Raw genomic sequence first — 18,733 nt, 5'->3', positions numbered from 1 at the left:
TGGCCATGCCCATGGCATGTGGAAGTTCTTGGGCTGGGGATCGAACTCATGCCACAGCAATAATGCTAGTCGCTGCAGTGACATTGCTGGATACTTAACCTGCTGCACCACGAGGGAACTCCAGCATTTTAAGAAATAGAATTGTTGGGTCAAAAGAAAATATCCTTCCCCCTGTCCCCTCCCAATTCCAGGCCTGTTTTCTGTTAACGGATATAGCATATTGCAGTGTAACATACATACATAAATCCTAATTGTATAGCTTGATGAGATTTCAAGAGTGAACCTGTATAAGTCACCAAATTAAGAATCAGAATTTGATCAGGGAGTTCCCGCCGTGGCTCAGAGGAAACGAATCCGACTAGGAACCATGAGGTTGCGGGGCTAGATCCCTGGTCTTGCTCAGTGGGTTAAGGATCTGGCATTGCCATGAGCTGTGGTGTAGGTCCCAGACACGGCTCAGATCTGGCGTTGCTGTGGCTGTGGTATAGGCTGGCGGCAATAGCTCTGATTGGACCCCTAGCCTGGGAACCTCCATATGCCATGAGCACCACCCTCAAAAGACAAAAGACAAAAGAAAAAAAAAAGAATTTGATCAGAAATCAGAAGCTGCTTTCACCCTTTCATTGCTCAAGGTCCGGCTTGAAGCAGTCTCAGACAAATACACGGCTGCTGTTACCATTGGTGTGCCTGACTTCTAACTGTACATCTAAATCAAAGACAATTTCTCTGAGACATGAATATCCAACTTGATCTCATTACTCGCATGTTTCAGAAATCAATATCCCCAACTGAACAACCTCTTCTGCTCCCAACTGCCACAGACCTGGTTTCCCATCTCAGGGAAAACTATCACTAGCTACAGGGTTCAGAACATAGAAACCCAGGAGTCATCCTTGACCTTCGTCTCTCATCAGACCCTACAGCCACTAGGTCCTGACAGCGTCTCCTATTTAGCTCTGGTAATGGTTCACTCTTCACCATTACTGTTGTCACATTCAAATTCAAGCTAGGGAGTTCCCATCATGGCTCAGTGGAAATGAATCTGACTAGCATCCATGAGGATGAGGTTTGATCCCTGGCCTCACTCAGTGGGTTAAGGATCCAGCGTTGCTGTGAGTTGTGGTGTAGGTCACAGACACAGCTTGGATCTAGTATTGTTATGGCTGTGGCGTAGGCCAGAGGCTACAGTTCTGATTTGACCCCTAGCCTGGGAACCTCTGAATGCTGCAGGTGAGACCCTAAAAAGACCAAAAAAAAAAAAAAATCCAAACTAAATTTGGATAATATCGCTCTCTCTCTCTTTCGGATAATCTCTTGCTTAGACTTATTCTAATAACCTCGCAACTGATTTCCAAAGAGAATAACACTCTGCTTAAAACTCTTCAACCGTATGTATGTTACAATGAAGAAGTTCCTTAAATTAGCACTAAGGCTCTTTGCTGATCTAGCTCTTTCCTACTTCTCGAGTGTCTTTCTCTTCTCCTTGCCTTTCTCTCCTGACTCCAGAAATTGTTCCACATATTCCTTAACAGGGTGTTGAAAGTTGAATAATCATATCTAACATGACTATCTGGAAGATGAAGGTAAAAAAATAAAGTTATATGGTGGAATTTGGTGGGAAAAAAATCCCGCCCCCCTACCGCAAACTTTAAATGGAGTCTATTGTTGGGGTGGGGACAGAAAATTCAGAGAGCAGTTAAATAAAGGAATAATTGCCTCTGAAGAGTTCCAAGTGGCTGGAGAGGCCAATCAGCATAATAATTAACAATACAGGCTTCAGAATCTGACAGACTCAGGCTCTGATTATGACTTAACAATCTGCATAACTTTTGATGAGTCAGAGCCAGACTTCCCACAAGTAGATTACACACACACAAACACATGCACACTTTTACACACATAAATATACATAAAATTTGGCACAATTACCAGCACATGGTTAAATGTTAAGTAAACAGTAGGCATTTGATTTTTAGAAAGAAAAGAAGGCATAAGGATGTAATAATGACGCTCTGTACCACGTGGGAATAACCTATGGTTAATCAAAGCTGAAGATAATGAGTATCCCTGGGGCAGAACGAGACCACATTCTCCTAAGAGATTTATGGACTCTAGTTACTTAGAGCTCTTCCCTCTGGCACCAAGGATAAGTCTCTAGGTAACCTAACCACTGGCTCAGGATGACCTCAGTATAATTCACTCCAAAGAACTGTCTTTATTAAAATGAAGCTCTCCTTCAGCCAACTGGTTTGCTTTTCTCTGAATAAATACCTAAAATTTAGATTTCCTCTTATGTTTGTACTTGGAATTCTGTGACCTCCATGGGAGAAGAAACCACTATTTCCTATGTGACTAAGAAAATTTTAACCAGACTAGACAAATCCAACCCCTGTGTTTGTGCCTGTTTTATTGCAGATGCAAGAACACAACTTGTGTTGTTTCTCTCTTCTTTTACTGTCCTTGAAAGATATGCACACACAAGCGATCAGAACCTAAATTAAAAAAAAAAAAATTCTAACAAGGATAAAAGACTAAGAGGGTATTGATTTTATTGTGTTATCATTTACATTTCCTTTACAAGAAAAGACAAGTGGTTTAGTGAAAAAAGTAGGTTGAAATCAAAATACAACATTCTGGCTCAGCCTCTAGCAGTGATTATTGATATAACCTTAAAGAAGTCATTTATTTTCTTTGGTCCTCAGACCTTCATATGTAATGAGAGAATTAGCTTATGATCTTATCAAAATTCTGTATGTACATAGGCATGTAGAAACATGAAATATGCATATATGTGTATATATGTTTATAGTTACACCACACACACCTGTATATGCATCTTAGTTTCTCATGAGAAAGCAGATTATCAACAAGTGGGCTGGAATAGGTGACAGGTAATGTCCAGTCCTAGGCTGATATCACTGATTTCTAGCTTTTAAAATGTCCATATTCTCCTTCCTCCATCCAAGGCAACTGAGAAATGGAAACTTGATAGAAATACAAATTCTAAGGCCTGACCTCAGACTTATTGAATCAGAGACTGTGGGGGAGAGAGAGGCTCAGCCATGCGTGTTGTATCCTGCCTTCCAGGTGATTCTGAAGTGCATTAAATGTGAGAACCGCTGCCTTCAAACATACCCAGGGAAGAACTAGAGGCTGGATTCCTAGGCGGAAGGGGAGAGATAGTGATTAAAGGGGAAAAGAAGCAGGCTATTCTACAGAGAACTTGGGTCAGAGACTGGAGGAACAGAGTTTGGGGAGACAGGATACTAGTGGCACAGGAGCATCATTTATAGTCGTAAGGAACTGGTGTGGTAGTGATAGTACAGAACAGAAGCCCGAGCAGCAACAAGAAAGCAGTAGCCACATGCTCCCTTGTTAAATCATTTGCTCTCATGTAGTCATGTCTGCTCCTGTGCTAAGATCTGCTGGCTCTAGAACCCTCTTTCTGCAGAGGATCCCCAAGGAGGATAATTACCTTGTTTTTAGCCACAACTGTCTCTGAGCCCTAGAGGCATTACTATAGAAACCTGAGTCAGGGAGAGGTAGGGATTCTCAGTCTAATCCTGCTTGCCTTCTCCAGGTGCTTTTCAACAATTTAAGATTCTCCTGATTCTAGTTTTAATTTTTCCCTCAAGGGCAGCTAAGGAATGTACGTTCAGGAATGTACCATGGGTATGTTAGGAGCAAGGAAGACAATTCCTGGAGTTCCAATGGGCTAGGGGCGAACTTGCCCAGAGAAAGTTGCAGGTGTGAGAATAAGCCTAAAAAACCGACAAGGCAGGAGCTCACCATGCAGGCTCTTCAAGAGGCCGATGGAAGCCTCATTGCCATCCCAGAAGTTGCCCTGGCAGGGCAATCCCTGGCTTTGCAACTTCCTGACCAACGTGAGGGCCACTAGCCTGTTATACCCCTTCCTGCGATGCTCTGTCAGGGTGTAGCCATGACACATAGTGGCAAACTGGTCTGTGAAACTCCAAGAGACTGGGTTCCCCTTGTCATCACGGACACACACACTGGGGAAGCAGGAGATGAGCTTGGCAATGTACCGGCGACACTGCTCGTTGCCTCCCCGGGACCAAGTCTGGTTGAGCAGATCAGCATCAGCAACACTCAGGCAGCTTAGCTTCAGGGAAAGACTCATTCTAGAAGGAGATGACACAGAAGAAATATGAACTCATGACCACGTGACTACAAACAACACCTTCTCTTTGGACACTGATTCAAAATGAGAAATCACTCCAGAGGAGTTCCCTTCGTGTCTCAGCAGTTAATGAGCCTGACTAGTATCCATGAGGACTCAGGTTCGATTCCTGGCCTTGCTCAGAGGGTTAAGGATCCAGCATTGCCATGAACTGTGGTGTAGGTCACAGACGTGGCTCAGATCTGGAGTTGCTGTGGCTGTGGTGTGGGCTGGCAGCTGTAGCTCCAATTCAACCCCTAGCTTGGGAACTTCCATATGCCATGGGTACAGCCCTAAAAAGCAAAAAAAAAAAAAAAAAAAAAAAACTCACCCCAGAGATAGTGCCCAGCAAATACCAGACTATTTTCAATGAATTAGAACACATCACTCACCACTTAGCTTTTAAGATTCCATTTTTGATAGGACAAAATACTCAGTAAAGTCTTTTCTTTGAATTTTCTGCCCACTTTTTACTGTCCTCAGACTAGATTAAGGCAAGTATTTCATTTTTCTGTAATTAATAGAAAATCTTGTTCTTATTAAGTCTTGCGTCCCTTGACAGCCTCTCTGAAACCTTGAATTAAGTTCAGATTCTTGGGCCCCCAATCTTTTCCTTGGTAAAAGAAAATATTTTAGGATAGAACCTCTACCTTTTTGCATCCATGGCCAGAGAATATACATTGCTTAAATGCTAGCTCTTCCACACATTTCCCTAAAAAATCTGAGAAAAGGTTTTAAAACCTATAGCATTACGATTTTTTTTTTTTTTTAAAAAAGGAGTTCCCATAGTGGCTCAGTGGTTAGTGAACCCAAATAGTATCCATGATGATGTGGGTTCCATCCCTGGCCTCACTCAGTGGGTTAAGGATCCACTGTTGCTGTGAGCTGTGGTGTAGGTGGCAGACTCGGCTTGGATCCCGAGTTGCTGTGGCTATAGTGTAAGCTGACAGCTATAGCTCCGACTGGACCCCTAGCCTGGAAACCTTCATATGCCTCAACCTAACTTTCTCTCATTCTGGAAGTTATCAAGGTCATAAGACCATCCCAAGTTAAGAGCCTGGTACTGTCATTCTCCCTATGACCTTTATAATGTACAAGTTTGTGTTTTCTTTTTTTAGTGCTTCTGCAGTGTTAGCTCACGTTCCAGGCATTCTGTGGACTCTGGCCCTGGGTCACTCATCTAACTGCTAAGCAAGGGGTGCAAAATAAATATATACATGCAATAACTGGCTTAATAGGACTTTTAATTTACTTCTTAAAAATTAACTTTAAAACAATGTCAAAGAAACCTCAGACAGAACTGTCACTGCAAACAAAAATGCTTCTAAGGCACATATTCCAGGAGTGATACTAGAGACTATGACCTTGTATGTGAAGGCCAAGGACCCAAAATACACATTTAGGTAATGACTTAGGTGTTACAGACACATTGTCATACTTCCTCTGCAGAAGGGAGAAAATTCAAGTCAAAATCCGGTTTTCTTTTTTTTTTTTTTTTGTCTTTTTGCTATTTCTTTGGGCCGCTCCCGCGGCATATGGAGGTTCCCAGGCTAGGGGTCCAATCGGAGCTGTAGCCGCCAGCCTACGCCAGAGCCACAGCAGTGCGGGATCCGAGCCGCGTCTGCAAACTACACCACAGCTCACGGCAATGCCGGATCGTTAACCCACTGAGCAAGGGCAGGGACCGAACCTGCAACCTCATGGTTCCTAGTCGGATTCGTTAACCACTGCGCCACGACGGGAACTCCAAAATCCGGTTTTAAAAAGCCCAACTGGGGGATAAAGAAAATAGCAGTAACAAGCAGCTTGGGCTCAGATGGCAGAAGTGATTGAGAATTATTTGGGGGAGGAGAATGCCTAAGAAATGATTTTTCTGTGTATTCTGTGAAAATATAGGACTCCTGAGTTCACCTATTACTCTGGGCAAAGACACCGATTTGATTTTGCAGGGAATTATGAGCAGTCAGGCAGAGCAGAAAGGGAGAGAGTCCACACACATACGCATACACAAAGACACAGTCAGTGACCCAACTCCAAGGTACCAAAATATTCCTTAATGATACTAAGCACTCAAGGAGTTCCCATCGTGGCTCTGGTTAACAAACCTGACTAGTATCCATGAGGATGCAGGTTCCACCCTTGGCCTCACTCATGGGTTAAGGAACTGGCGTTGCTGTGGGCTGTGGTGTGTAGGCTGGCAGCTACAGCTCTGATTCAACCCCTAGCCTGGGAACTTCCATATGCCGTGGGTGCTGCTCTAAAAAGACCAGAAAAAAAAAAAAAAAAAGATATGAAGTACTCCATTACTGTTATTTGTACTTTCATAGCAGTAAGTTCCCCCCACCCCACCCCCAATGCAGAAAATCGGTTTACCTACAGGGAACTGGTGTCCAGAGGAGGTGAAAGTTGAGGAAAGAAAGCAGCCTTGAAGGAAGCTAGCTTTACATCCAACTGCTTTGAGGTGGCCACAGTTGTGGAAACATCATACAGCTCGCTCTGTAGCCCTGCATGTACAAACACACTGTGAGTAATGGGAGCATTTTATTTGAAAACACAGAGAGGGAATTGGTTATAGCATTTTTGCACTCGGTATCAACACCACCACCAGTGTGCTACCCTGTATTATCCTGACCCCTGTGTATTTATCTATGGACAGGTATAGCCATTCCCTATGTGATTTTTTTTTTTTTTTTTGGGTAGGAGGTGGCACACTGCAGCATATCAAAGTTCCCAGGCTAGGGGTCAAATCAGAACTATAGCTGCTGGCCTACACTGCAGCCACAGCAACGTGGGGTATGAACCATGTCTGCGACTACAGCTCATGGCAACGCGGGATCCCCAACCCACTGAGCAAGACCAGGGGGTCAAACTCACATCCTCATGGATACTGACTAGTCAGATTTGTTTCCACTGCACCATAGCGGGAACTCACCCCTGTCTGATTTTTAAACCTTATACATGACTTGCAAATTTCCACTCTGATCATGACCTTCCATGGGAATTTCTGATGGGACTGACTAACCTTTGGGACTAGCCTTTATAACTTTTCATAGGAACTTCAATTTTTCTGACTTGTCAGATTGATTGTACACTCCTGAAGGTAAGGGACATTGTGTAACTCCCGAAGTATAAAGAGCTGAGATCTATTTGACATGGTGATCTGACTTTCAAGATTCTCTTCCAGGCTCTTGCCTAAAGGTCCGTAACAGCAAGATCAAAATATAAACTTAGCCTTGGTGACATTCAGCCTGAACTTTTTTTTTTTTTTTTTTGATCTTTCTAGGGCCACACTCATGGCATGTGGAGGTTCTCAGGCTAGGGGTCCAATCGGAGCTGTTGCTGCCGGCCTATGCCAGAGCACAGCAATGCTAGATCCAAGCCATGTTTGTGACCTACACCACAGCTCATGGCAATGCCAGATCCTTAACCCACTGAGCAAGGCCAGGGATGGAACCTGTGTCCTCATGGATGCTAGTTAGGTTCGCAACCACTGAGCTACAACGGGAACTCCCAATTCATCCTGAACTTAACTCACCCAGAGCCCACTCATTTGTCACAGCTATACTGTATTATCTATAAACCTTTATTCAGTAACTGTTGTAGACAAAGCACTGGACATGGCTTCACCATGAGCCACAGGGATGGCATGGTCTCTGTTCTGATAGTGCTTACAGCATGGCAGGGTGGCTCCTCTTTACTTGGAACCAACTTGCTCTGCTTCTCCAAATCCCCATGTGCTCTGTCCTTTCCAGTCTGGCTCCTGAGTGACAGCATCCTCTGGAAATGGACCTTCCCACTTCCATGTATGTCTAAAGGCTTGCTTCCTTCTCCCAGGAAATCACTTCCTCTTGAAGAAAACAGGAGTGGAAGGTTGCAGTGAACCCAGACTCTGCTCTGAGCCCCAGCTCCTCTCTCAGGGAGATAAGTCAAAGTAAAGATAAGCAGGTCTTCAAGCTAATGCTGTTAACATCATGGATGCTGTGGCTAGCACCCCATATTGTAACATTAAATTACATCTAAGTCGTACTAGGTAGTGCTACCAAAGGTGTGAAGGGTATTTCCAACAGGATTTCTTCCTCCTAAGTTAGATGGAACCAAGTTCTTTCTAAAAGTCAGCCTAGTATTTCTAAACAAACAAACAAAAAACTTCTAGGAGGTCCCGTTGTGGCTCAGAGGGTTAAGAACCCAACTAGTATCCATGAGGATGTGGGTTTGATCCCTGGCCTCATTCAGTGAGTTAAGGATCCAGCATTGCCACAAGCTGTGGTATAGGTCACAGATGCGGCTCGGATCATGCGTTGCTATGACTGTGGTATAGGCCAGCCGTTGTAGCTCCAATTGAATCCCTCGCCTGGGAACTTCCATATGCTGCTGGTGCGGCCCTAAAAATAAAATGAAAAATAAAATGAAATAAAATAAAACAAAACAAAATAAAAAAGATGTAACAGAGAAAACTGCATAAAATGAAGGCATAGCTTAATTATCTATATTTTAATTACTACTAAAGCCACAAGATAGAAATTTACCAGCCAGCTTCTACTTATCACTCTCCCAATCTCTCCATCACAATTCCATCTCTCTGCTCTAAGAATTACCACCCCTAATTGCTTTTAAGATCATTTTCTTGTTTTCTTTAGAGTTTTATTATTCAAGTCTGAATCCTTAAATGCTACAAGTTGATTGAGCCCATTTTTTTATCTAAATTTTTCAGTCTACAGGTTTTCTTTCAAATCCTACCCAGCTCCCCCTTTTAGACGTTTTTTGTTGCTGTTGAAGAATCTGGTTGTTTGCTGGGTAGAGCTCCCAGCGTCTCGATTTTGCTGAGTTGTGGACCATATCCTTCTGTCCATGGAGAGGGTATCACTGTATTTATTTATTTATTTATTTATTGGTCTTTTTAGGGCCTTACCGGCAGCATATGGAGGTTCCCAGGCTAGGGGTCTAATCGGAGCTATAGCCGCTGGCCTACACCACAGCCCCAGCAACATGGGATCTGAGCCATGTCTTCGAACTACACCACAGCTCACAGCAACGCCAGATCCTTGACCCACTGAGCGAGGCCAGGGATCGAACCCGCAACCTCATGGTTCCTAGTCGGATTCGTTAACCACTGAGCCACAATGGGAACTCCTGGGTATCACTTTAACAAGTGATTTTCTCCTTTCTCACAGGAGACAAGAATCTCCCTTTATCTGACTGCTGTTGTCCACCCTACCTCCTCAGAAGAGGAGGAGTTGTTAATTGGATAAGCCAGAACTCAGGGCATTCATTGGACTGGTAACCAGTGGACAGGCCTCTGGAATCTTCATGGCCATGCTCATGTTGACAAGCTCTCTCATTCATGAACTGAGCAGTTAGCAGAAGAGCCTGCCTGGTCTGGGAACTGTGCATATTTATTTTTTTAAAACTCCTGTCCTCACACAGGAGTTTAGCTCCTCTGAGTAGGTGAGTGGAACCCTGGTTTAGTATTGTTTATGGATGAGTGCTGCAATTAAAAATGACAAAAGTGGAGTTCCCGGCATGACTCAGTGGTAACGTGGTAACAAACCCAACTAGTATCCATGAGGATACAGGTTTGATCCCTGGCCTCACTCAGTGGGTTACTGTGGCTGTGGTGTAGGCCAGCAGCTGTAGCTCTGATTCAGCCTCTAATCTGGGAACTTCCATATGCTGTGGGCGCAGCCCTAAAATGCAAAAAAAAAAAAAAAAAGAAAAAGAAAAAAGAAAGAAAGAAAATAAAAACAAAGGCATTGCTATGTAGGGTGTGCTGTTGATCTGAACACCCAATATTTCACCACCTGAAGCCTGTTCTATCCAGGCTGCCCAACTAGCAGTGGTGAGTGAGCCTATACCAGGCAGAAAATAAAAGACTGAGTATATATATGGCAGGTGATAGGCTTGTTGAGTTGCTCATGATTTAGGGATGTTGGGAAACAGCACCTTCTTAGGTGTTCTGCGTAAGAACAGTAAAGATACCCGTGACTTCTTGGGTATCAATGTTCTAAGGAGATCAGTTCTTACCACAGAAGCCCAGAGCTGAGACCACATCTGAAGCCAAGAGGAACGCCTGCCCTGCCCTATGACGGATTTTACCCTCCAGCTATACGAGGTGCTATCATTCACATCTGTACCTGCCAAACCCTCAGGAAGGATGACTGGATCCATTTAAATGATTGTAACTCATGACTATCTGTTCAGCCTTCTGAAAAAAAATATATTGGCTATTACAGGGATGTTCTTGCCATATGGATTCAGGTGATTTGAGGATATAAACCAACAGCACCAAAATCTATCCAATTACTGCCATGATTTTTCACATCAAAGGAGGAGATATGCTCATTTTCATGTTAATGTGGTTGAGAAGTTTTTGTTTTTTTGTTTTTTATGACTGCACCACAGCCACAGCAATGCTGGATCCTTAACCCACTGAATGAGGCCAGGGATTGAACCCACATCCTCATGGACTCTGTGTCTGGTCCTTAATCCACTGAGCCACAATGGGAACACCAGATTTTTCTAAATTGGCTCAGTGAAAGGGAGAACCATGTCTCACTGCTAATAGGCATAACTGGGGTGAATGTGTAAAAGGGCAGATAGAGTCTAGAACTACTAGAAAGTCTTTCCAGGCATTTGCAAAGGGTTTTATGCAACATCCCAAATCTTTGGGTTATGAATTTGCATTAGTCACTGTAGGTGGACAGAAACTTTTCTTGTGAGAGGGCTTCAGCTGTTTCTGGCTGAAAAAAAAAAAAATTAACACACTTCCTATGTCTAACTTGGGGATTCTGACCTTCCCTGGCAAATGATTAAGGAACTCATTATACCCAAACAGTTACAAACAGTAACCTCATTGCTTATATCAACCCCTAATCATTACAAAAAGTTGAGAGAGTAAGGGATACACTGAAGCTGAAACTGTCCATCCAAACAATCAGAATTCTTAATCTGCTTCCGTCTTGGCCTGAAGTTCTTCCAGCAGCATCGATGGCCATGAAATTATCTCCTTGGAACTCATGTGTACTCTTTCCTGATAAAATCATTTCAAGATCTCCTATGTCAATCAGTTGAATATTTCTTTCCAGAATCATTTGCTTTAGAAAGAAGAAAAGGTTTACCTATTGGCTTAGACTTTAAAGATTGTTGTAGGAAATGGTTAGGAGTAATAAGGAAAAAATATACTGTGATACTCACTGACATCCATATTACAGTAATAGTGGGGGGGAAAATGTCACTTAAAAGCAGCCCTTGGGAGTTCCCGTTGTGGTGCAGTGGTTAATGAATCCGACTAGGAACCATGCTGTTGCGGGTTCGATCCCTGGCCTTGCTCAGTGGGTTAAGGATCTGGCATTGCCGTGAGCTGTCGTGTAGGCTGCAGACACAGCTTGAATCCCGAGTTGCTGTGGCTGTGGCGTAGGCCGGCGGCTACAGCTCCGATTCGACCCCTAGCCTGGGAACCTCCATATGCTGTGGAAAGCGGCCCTAGAAAAGGCAAAAAGACCAAAAATAAAAAAAATAAAAAGCAGCCCTGTGTAAATGGCCTCTGCTTACCTTAAGGGCTAAACTTTATAAGAAGTAAAAATAAGCATTGTTACAAAACTGGAATACGTAAGCTGTAAATATACAAAATGCATATATATGTATTTGTGCCTGTGTGTGTGTGTGTGTATATATATATATATATATATATGAAATGTATGCCATATTTATTTATCTGATTGATATGAAAAAGAGAATAAAAAGCCTGCCTAGTGTCTTGCACTCGACCCACCTTGTATTTGAAAGACTTGGTCCCAGTTGATAACACCTTGCTCTTCCAGTAGCTGCTGGTAAGCTCTGACATCCTTGTAGAACACAGCATAGGCATTAGTATAATGGTCCAGGTTATCTGTCTCAGCCTGGGACAGAAATCACAATCACAAACATATGAAAGCACAACCGCTAGATACTCAAATCCTAGATAGATTAAGTACCATTAGCTATGGGCATCTAGACAATTTCCATCACCAAAACGTAGCCACCTATAAACATGGCTCAGGGGGAATGTGGCTAATACACTATAGTGAGAGAAAGAACAGACATTTAGAAACTTTGATTATTTCTTCTGTTATTATGGCGCTCTTAAAACATTTATTTCAGGAGTTCCCGTCGTGGCGCAGTGGTTAACGAATCCGACTAGGAACCATGAGGTTGCGGGTTTGGTCCCTGCCCTTGCTCAGTGGGTTAACGATCTGGCGTTGCCGTGAGCTGTGGTGTAGGTTGCAGACGCGGCTCGGATCCCGCACTGCTGTGGCTCTGGCGTAGGCCAGTGGCTGCAGCTCCGATTCAACCCCTAGCCTGGGAACCTCCATATACCGCCGGAGCGGCCCTAGAAATAGCTACAAAAAGACAAAAGACAAAAACAAACAAACAAAAAAAACATTTATTTCACATTTGTCTAGGACTTTATTTGTTTATAAAAATAAAAAGGGCATAACTCAGTGGATCCACCTACAAAATCAAACTGAACTTTCAGAACTTTCCTAATGTGGTCAAGATAGCACATCTTTGATCACCTAAGCCTCTCTTTGGTATCAGAGGAAGAGTGGGAAACGTGCTGTTTTTTTCAATCTTATCCCATATTTACCCACATGACCAAAGTCAGGGGGCATTAGGAAAAATCAATCCAGCAGAAAAACTCATGTGTACAAGCATGTATGCTTCTTGTTTGTAGGCATTATGAAACACTAAAGAGATACTCTATTGAACACTCTTTTTTTTTTTTTTTTGGCTGCACCTGAAGCATGTAAAAGTTCCCGGACCAGGGATCAAACCTGAGCCACAGCAGCCACCAGGGCCACAGCAGTGACAATGCTGAATCCTTAACCCACTGAGCCACCAGGGAACTCCTGAACCCATTTAGTCTGGAAGTATCCATAGGTCTAATACTCCAAAGCCAGTCAAATAAGAAGCTAATGGTAAAATACATAGCTTGTTAAGCTGTGAGGGTTACAATATACCATTTACCTAATCTTTTCTCTTCAGCTGATGCCAAATCTTATTTTCTTTTTTCTTTTATTTTTTGGCTTTTAAAACTGTACCTCTTTCTGCCGCCGGGTGATGACAGCTTTGAAGTTGGGCCATGAATCCAATACCACTTCCTTTTGAAAGGGATTCCCACGATTTATGTTCATCACTGCTCCATAAACCTGAGCCAAAGAACCCAGAGGACATGCCAATCACATTACTATTTCAGTTGCATACTACCATTTTCACTCCTCATTCTACTGCATAATCATGGCCATGAGGGGAAATTGGAAATATATACACATGTATACACAACACATACACACATTAAAAACGTCTCCCTCTTACTTCATCGGCACACGTGAAAACTGGTAAAATGTCTATGAAAGCATATGAAAATTCTCCCTAAATTTAGTTTTTTGCAGCATGATGGTGAGAGGTACCAAATCAATAGGCTTACTAGATGGGGCTTGGCACACAAATCTGCCATAAAAACCGAATGAATCAGAATCTGATGTATGAATTTAGGTCTCATACATCTTTTAAAAGTTCCACAGAAAGTTTTTTTTTTTTAATGTCTTCCTTTTTTCTTTATTTTATTTTATTATTTAATTATTTATTTATTTTTGGTCTTTTTAGGGTTGCACCCTCTACATATGGAAGTTCCCAGGCAAGGGGTCAAATCGGAGCTGCAGCTGCCGGCCTATGCCACAGCCACAACAATACCAGATCTGAGCCACGTCTGTGACCTACACCTCAGTTGATGGCAATGCTGGGTTCTTAACCCACTGAGCGAGGCCAGGGATGGAACCCACATCCTCATGGATATCAGTTGGATTTTTAACCTGCTAAGCAACAACAGGAACTCCAGCCATAGATAATTTTGAGGCACAGCTGCTTTTGAAGTTTATTATATTACCTGAAAATCATCAGTGAAATATAACAATTCCTTCAGCCCTGAATTACAGTTAATCACTTGAGTGGAAAGCATCACTCCCTGGGAACAAAAAGGCCAAAAACACCCCCAGCATTTCAGATTTGATGGAGCAAGGTCCTATAAGCTTTTCCTGAGGATTGTAACTATGCCTCATTCATTATTAAATTTGAGGAGTCTGAGGGAGCTGATCAAATGCTTGTTGACAAAACCATGCTGAAGTCATACTAGAGTGCTATTATATGGTCTTTCACATTTTTTACTCCACTAAGAATCAGAGATGGAAAAAAAAAAAAATGGAGTTCCCGTCATGGCTCAGTGGTTAACAAATCTGACTAGGAACCATGAGGTTGCAGGTTCGATCCCTGCCCTCACTCAGTGGGTTAACGATACAGCTTTGACATGAGCTGTGGTGCAGGTCGAAGATGCGGCTTGGATCCTGCATTGCTGTGGCTGTGGCGTAGGCCGATGGCTATGGCTCCAATTGACCCCGTAGTCTGGGAACCTCCATATGCCGCAAGAGTGGCCCAAGAAATGGCAAAAAGACCAAAAAAAAAAAAAAGGAGAAGAATCAGAGATGTCTGTGCTACAAAATAACTTTCACAGGTTATATGTGTACTCCCAGAGAAGAGAAAGTTGTCGTCACAGGTGAGCTGAGCTATAGGCCAATGTTCACAGCAGCATTTTCCTAATACTGTAGACATAAGCTGGAAACAATCTCCATCTCCAGCACCACAGAATAAACAAATAAAAGGTGACCTATTCAGACAGGAACCACAAAACAGCACCATGGTGTTCAGCCAAAGCAGCTAAACCCCAAAAGGTACTTATTGTGTGATCCAATTTATATTATATTCAAAGACAGGTTGAACTAAATGATGACTTTAGAAGACCAGAGAGTAGTTACTTTGGGGGAACTGGGAAACTTTCTTGGGGACAGGAAAGGAGCATGGGGGCCGGGAGGGGGGGTGTGCAGCGGGGGGGAGGTTGGGCAGGGAGGAATGGCGTCAGAAATAATGTTCTTTTGTCTTTCTTTTTCATTTTGGGCCACCCTGAGGCATGAGGATCTCCTGGCCAGGGATCAGATCCAGGCCGCAGTTTTGACCTAAGTCACAGCTGTGGCAACTCCGAATCCTTAACCCACTGCACCCAGCTGGGATCAAACCCGTGTCCCAAGACTCCCAAGAGGCCACTGGTCCCATTGCAACCCAGCGTGAGCTCTGGAAGTAACATTCCTTTTTGGCTAGAGTAGGGGTTCCACAGATATTTGCTTTATGAAAATTCGTTGAGCTGCATCATTATGTTATATTCACTTTCTAGTGCTACACCCTCAAAGAAAAAAATTTAAAATTATAGGGGCTACATCATTACTTTCTTTATCATCTTAATTCAAATCATTCACCTCAATGCCCAGAACATTATCCAATACTCTTCCATCTTTTTTTTCTTTCTTTTTTTTTTTTTGGTCTTTTTAGGGTCACATGGAGGTTCCCAGGATAGGGGTCTAATCGTATCTGTAGCTGCCAAGTTAGGCCATAGCCATAGCAATGCCAGAGCTGATCTGAGTCCTTAACCTACACCACAGCTTACGGCAACTTGGCATCCTTAATCCACCTAGCGAGGCCAGGGACCGAACCTGCGTCCTCATGGATGCTAGTCAGATCCATTAACCGCTGAGCCACGGCGGAAACTCCAATGCTCTTCTATCTTACCCAAACTGGGACCTCACTCAAATCTTTTCATAGACTCTATCTTTGCAAGTCTGGCTAAATCTAACGTGTAACAGGGGTCACACTTAGCGAACACCCACAAACTAGAGTGACCTGGAAGGGTCATGCTTATTTTGTTAGTCATTAAATTCTGGGGTTGCTCATTTGATATATACAGAATAACACGTTTATGAAAATGGTTTCACATGGGGAAAGCACAATCCTTATTCAAGAATGGAGCTTGTGTATGATTGATATGTTCACTAGGGTAAAAGGAAAAAGTTCTTTACAATATTCAGGTTCTGGGAAAAAAAAACCCTCACTTGTTTGTAAAAGATTGGAATCAACTGAAAGACTTAGCAGCAGTCAAAAGGAAACCTTCCCAATAACTGATTAGCTAAAGGGTGAGTGTTAAGAGGAGATGAGAAGTGTCTAGGGGGAAGTGAAAGATGCTGGAGAAGTGAGCAGTTAGAGCTGGTGAAGGAAATTTGGAGGGACATTTAATCCCTTAAGCAGTAAAGTGGGATTAGAAAATACACAGCCATAAGCTCCAACAGATGGAGGAAGAGTGAACCACAAAACTATCTTATCTTCATCTGCCTTATTCTCTAAAGGACATAGTGTATACTAAAAGGGTATTTTGAAACTATGGTCAAAGAACACAGCTAGGCCTTGTATAACGATGCAATAATCCCAGGTCGATAAATAGATCCAGGAATAAAGAGAGTCGGCGTATGAAAAATGAGAAATTGGGAATACTGAGTAAAATAGTTATTAAAGAGGAGACTATACAAGGAAGGCATTGTTTGTGCCTACATATTTCATTTCCTTAATTCTTATTCCAAGTAATGTAATGAGAGCCAAACATTTCAAAAGCACACTCAATTTGGAATCTGATAACCTGGATTTAAATCTGAACTCTAGCACTGAGAGATGGGGAAGTAACTTAGGGGTAGCATCTGTAAAACTATAATATAAATATTTGCCAATTCCGAGGTTTTAATATTACAGAGGAATCATGAAAGGGATTGATTAGCTTTTTATGAAGCTCAAATGAGACAGTGTGAAAGATTTTTTTTTTTTTCATTTTTGGCTGCCCCGTGGTCCATGGAGTTCCTGGGCCAGGAATCAGTTCTGAGCCACAGTTTCGAGCTAAGCTGCAGCTGGAACAAAGCCGTATCCTTTCACCCACTGCACCGGGCCAGGGATCAATCCGGTCCTTCCGCAGCAACCGGAACCGCTGTAGTCAGATTCTGAACCCACTGTTCCACAGCGGGATCTCCAATTTGGTACTTTTAAAATTATAAGATCCCAAATGATCACTCAGAGTTTCCCTACTATCCATGAGACAAGATGGTCAGATTAATCCATCCAGTAGGTGCCCTAGAGGACTTTAGATCACTTTTGCTCAAATTTTAGTGTAAATAAGGACCATCCAGGATGTTTGTTGAATACACAGGTCCCTGGCATCTGTCTTCAGAAATTAAGATTCATTCTCTCTCTTCTGGGTTATTAGCATGCCACTCACATTTGAAAACCACTGCTATTGGGCTCTTTCTTTGCTTAAGAAACTCTGACTTCAAAGACAATTTCACTACATTCTGCATTTTTTTCTCCATGTACTTAAAATATTTCCAATCTTTCACTTCTTTGCAAAGTCATCTTGCACAGAAGTTCTGAGTTACCGCAGACCCTTACTGACTTTAGAGAACTCAGCATGTGGAGGCTTGATGATCAACAAAAGCCACTGAAAAAACTTGACAAATAAAAATCTCAGAATAAACAGAAAAATATTTTTATAGAAACCCCGTAAACTTCAGTTCCATTGTTTACCTAGGTTTTATCCTTACCAGCAGTGCCACCCAAAATACCCTTCCAAATGTTTGGAATTCAAATTTACCTTAGAAATAGTCCAGTCCTGGAGTTCCCATCATGGCGCAGTGGTGAACGAATCTGACTAGGAACCATGAGGTTGAGGGTTCGATCCCTGCCCTTGCTCAGTGGGTTAACGATCTGGCGTTGCCATGAGCTGTGGTGTAGGTTGCAGACACCGCTCAGATCCCACCTTGCTATGGCTCTGGCTTAGGCCCGTGGCTACACCTCCAATTAGACCCCTAGCCTTGGAACCTCCATTTGCCGCAGAAGCAGCCCTAGAAAAGGAAAGGAAAGAAAAAAAAAAGAGAGAGAAAGAAAGAAAGAAAAAAAAAGTCCAGTCCAGCATGACCTAAGTTTTCCTAGGAGTCATCTAGAATAACTTTCAAAACCATCACTATCTGGGCTATAACCAGATACTGAAATCCATTTCTAGCAGGAGGAGACTGGAAAGCTGTATGTTTAACAAGTGCTCCCAGGGAATCTTGTCACCAGAAAAATTTTGGAAAGAGCTACGGTTCTGACGTGATTTCACAGAGTAATCAAAGCAAGATGATAAAACTTAAATTTAGAGTACCTTGAGTGATTCAGGAAAGTGACTCCTCAACACTTTTTCCAGGGTGAGTAATTTGGTAGAACAGTTTAGCACCAACATCTTCTCAGGAGCACTTGTTAACTCCACACCTGATTATGGATGGCAAGGCATGTGTTTACTTTTTGCCTGTTAACATTGTGAAACCACCTACCAATCCTTGAAGTCCTGCTTTCAACTCTATGTAATTCTGAATGTGAGGCTTCCTCTGGAGAGGGAAGAAACAGGGAGAGAAAGAGGCTCTAGGATGGGTCGACCAGAACACCTGGAAATGGACCGGTCACAACTGGATCCTGGGAGGACGTGAATGTCTACACTGGGTGAAGCCTTCATTATCCATGTTCGTGGTCCCAAAACTCTTCCTTCAGGACACAAAAGCAGCTGCCAACATGTATTTGTGCTTTCTTTGATTTAAGCCAGTTTTAAGCAGCCTGAGAGCTGCA

The 18,733-nt window shown here is 42.8% G+C and overlaps 1 protein-coding gene across 1 annotated transcript; it reads right to left on the bottom strand.

Annotated features, from left to right (window-relative positions):
• Positions 1–2,624: 2,624 nt before the first annotated feature.
• Positions 2,625–18,601, bottom strand: GLYATL3 (glycine-N-acyltransferase like 3). Its single transcript, XM_047796230.1, has 5 exons — positions 18,276–18,601; positions 13,258–13,365; positions 11,949–12,075; positions 6,558–6,684; positions 2,625–4,142 (listed from the first exon to the last, which is right to left on the bottom strand). The coding sequence occupies exons 1-5, from the start codon at positions 18,351–18,353 to the stop codon at positions 3,716–3,718; spliced, it is 867 nt and encodes a 288-aa protein (XP_047652186.1). The 5' UTR covers positions 18,354–18,601; the 3' UTR covers positions 2,625–3,715.
• Between the last annotated feature and the right edge of the window lie 132 nt (positions 18,602–18,733).

The sequence above is a fragment of the Phacochoerus africanus genome, chromosome 9, assembly GCF_016906955.1.
Source record: "Phacochoerus africanus isolate WHEZ1 chromosome 9, ROS_Pafr_v1, whole genome shotgun sequence".
Classification (NCBI taxonomy): Eukaryota; Metazoa; Chordata; class Mammalia; order Artiodactyla; family Suidae; genus Phacochoerus; species Phacochoerus africanus.
This window is presented reverse-complemented; position numbering and strand designations above follow the sequence as displayed.

Excerpts from the sequence above, each read along its gene's own strand:
- GLYATL3 (XM_047796230.1), bottom strand. The coding sequence starts at position 18,353 with ATGTTGGTGCTAAACTGTTCTACCAAATTACTCACCCTGGAAAAAGTG. Across the intron at positions 13,366-18,275 it reads ACTTTCCTGAATCACTCAAG|GTTTATGGAGCAGTGATGAA; the intron begins GTACTCTAAATT and ends TCTTTGGCTCAG. Across the intron at positions 12,076-13,257 it reads TCACCCGGCGGCAGAAAGAG|GCTGAGACAGATAACCTGGA; the intron begins GTACAGTTTTAA and ends TTTCTGTCCCAG.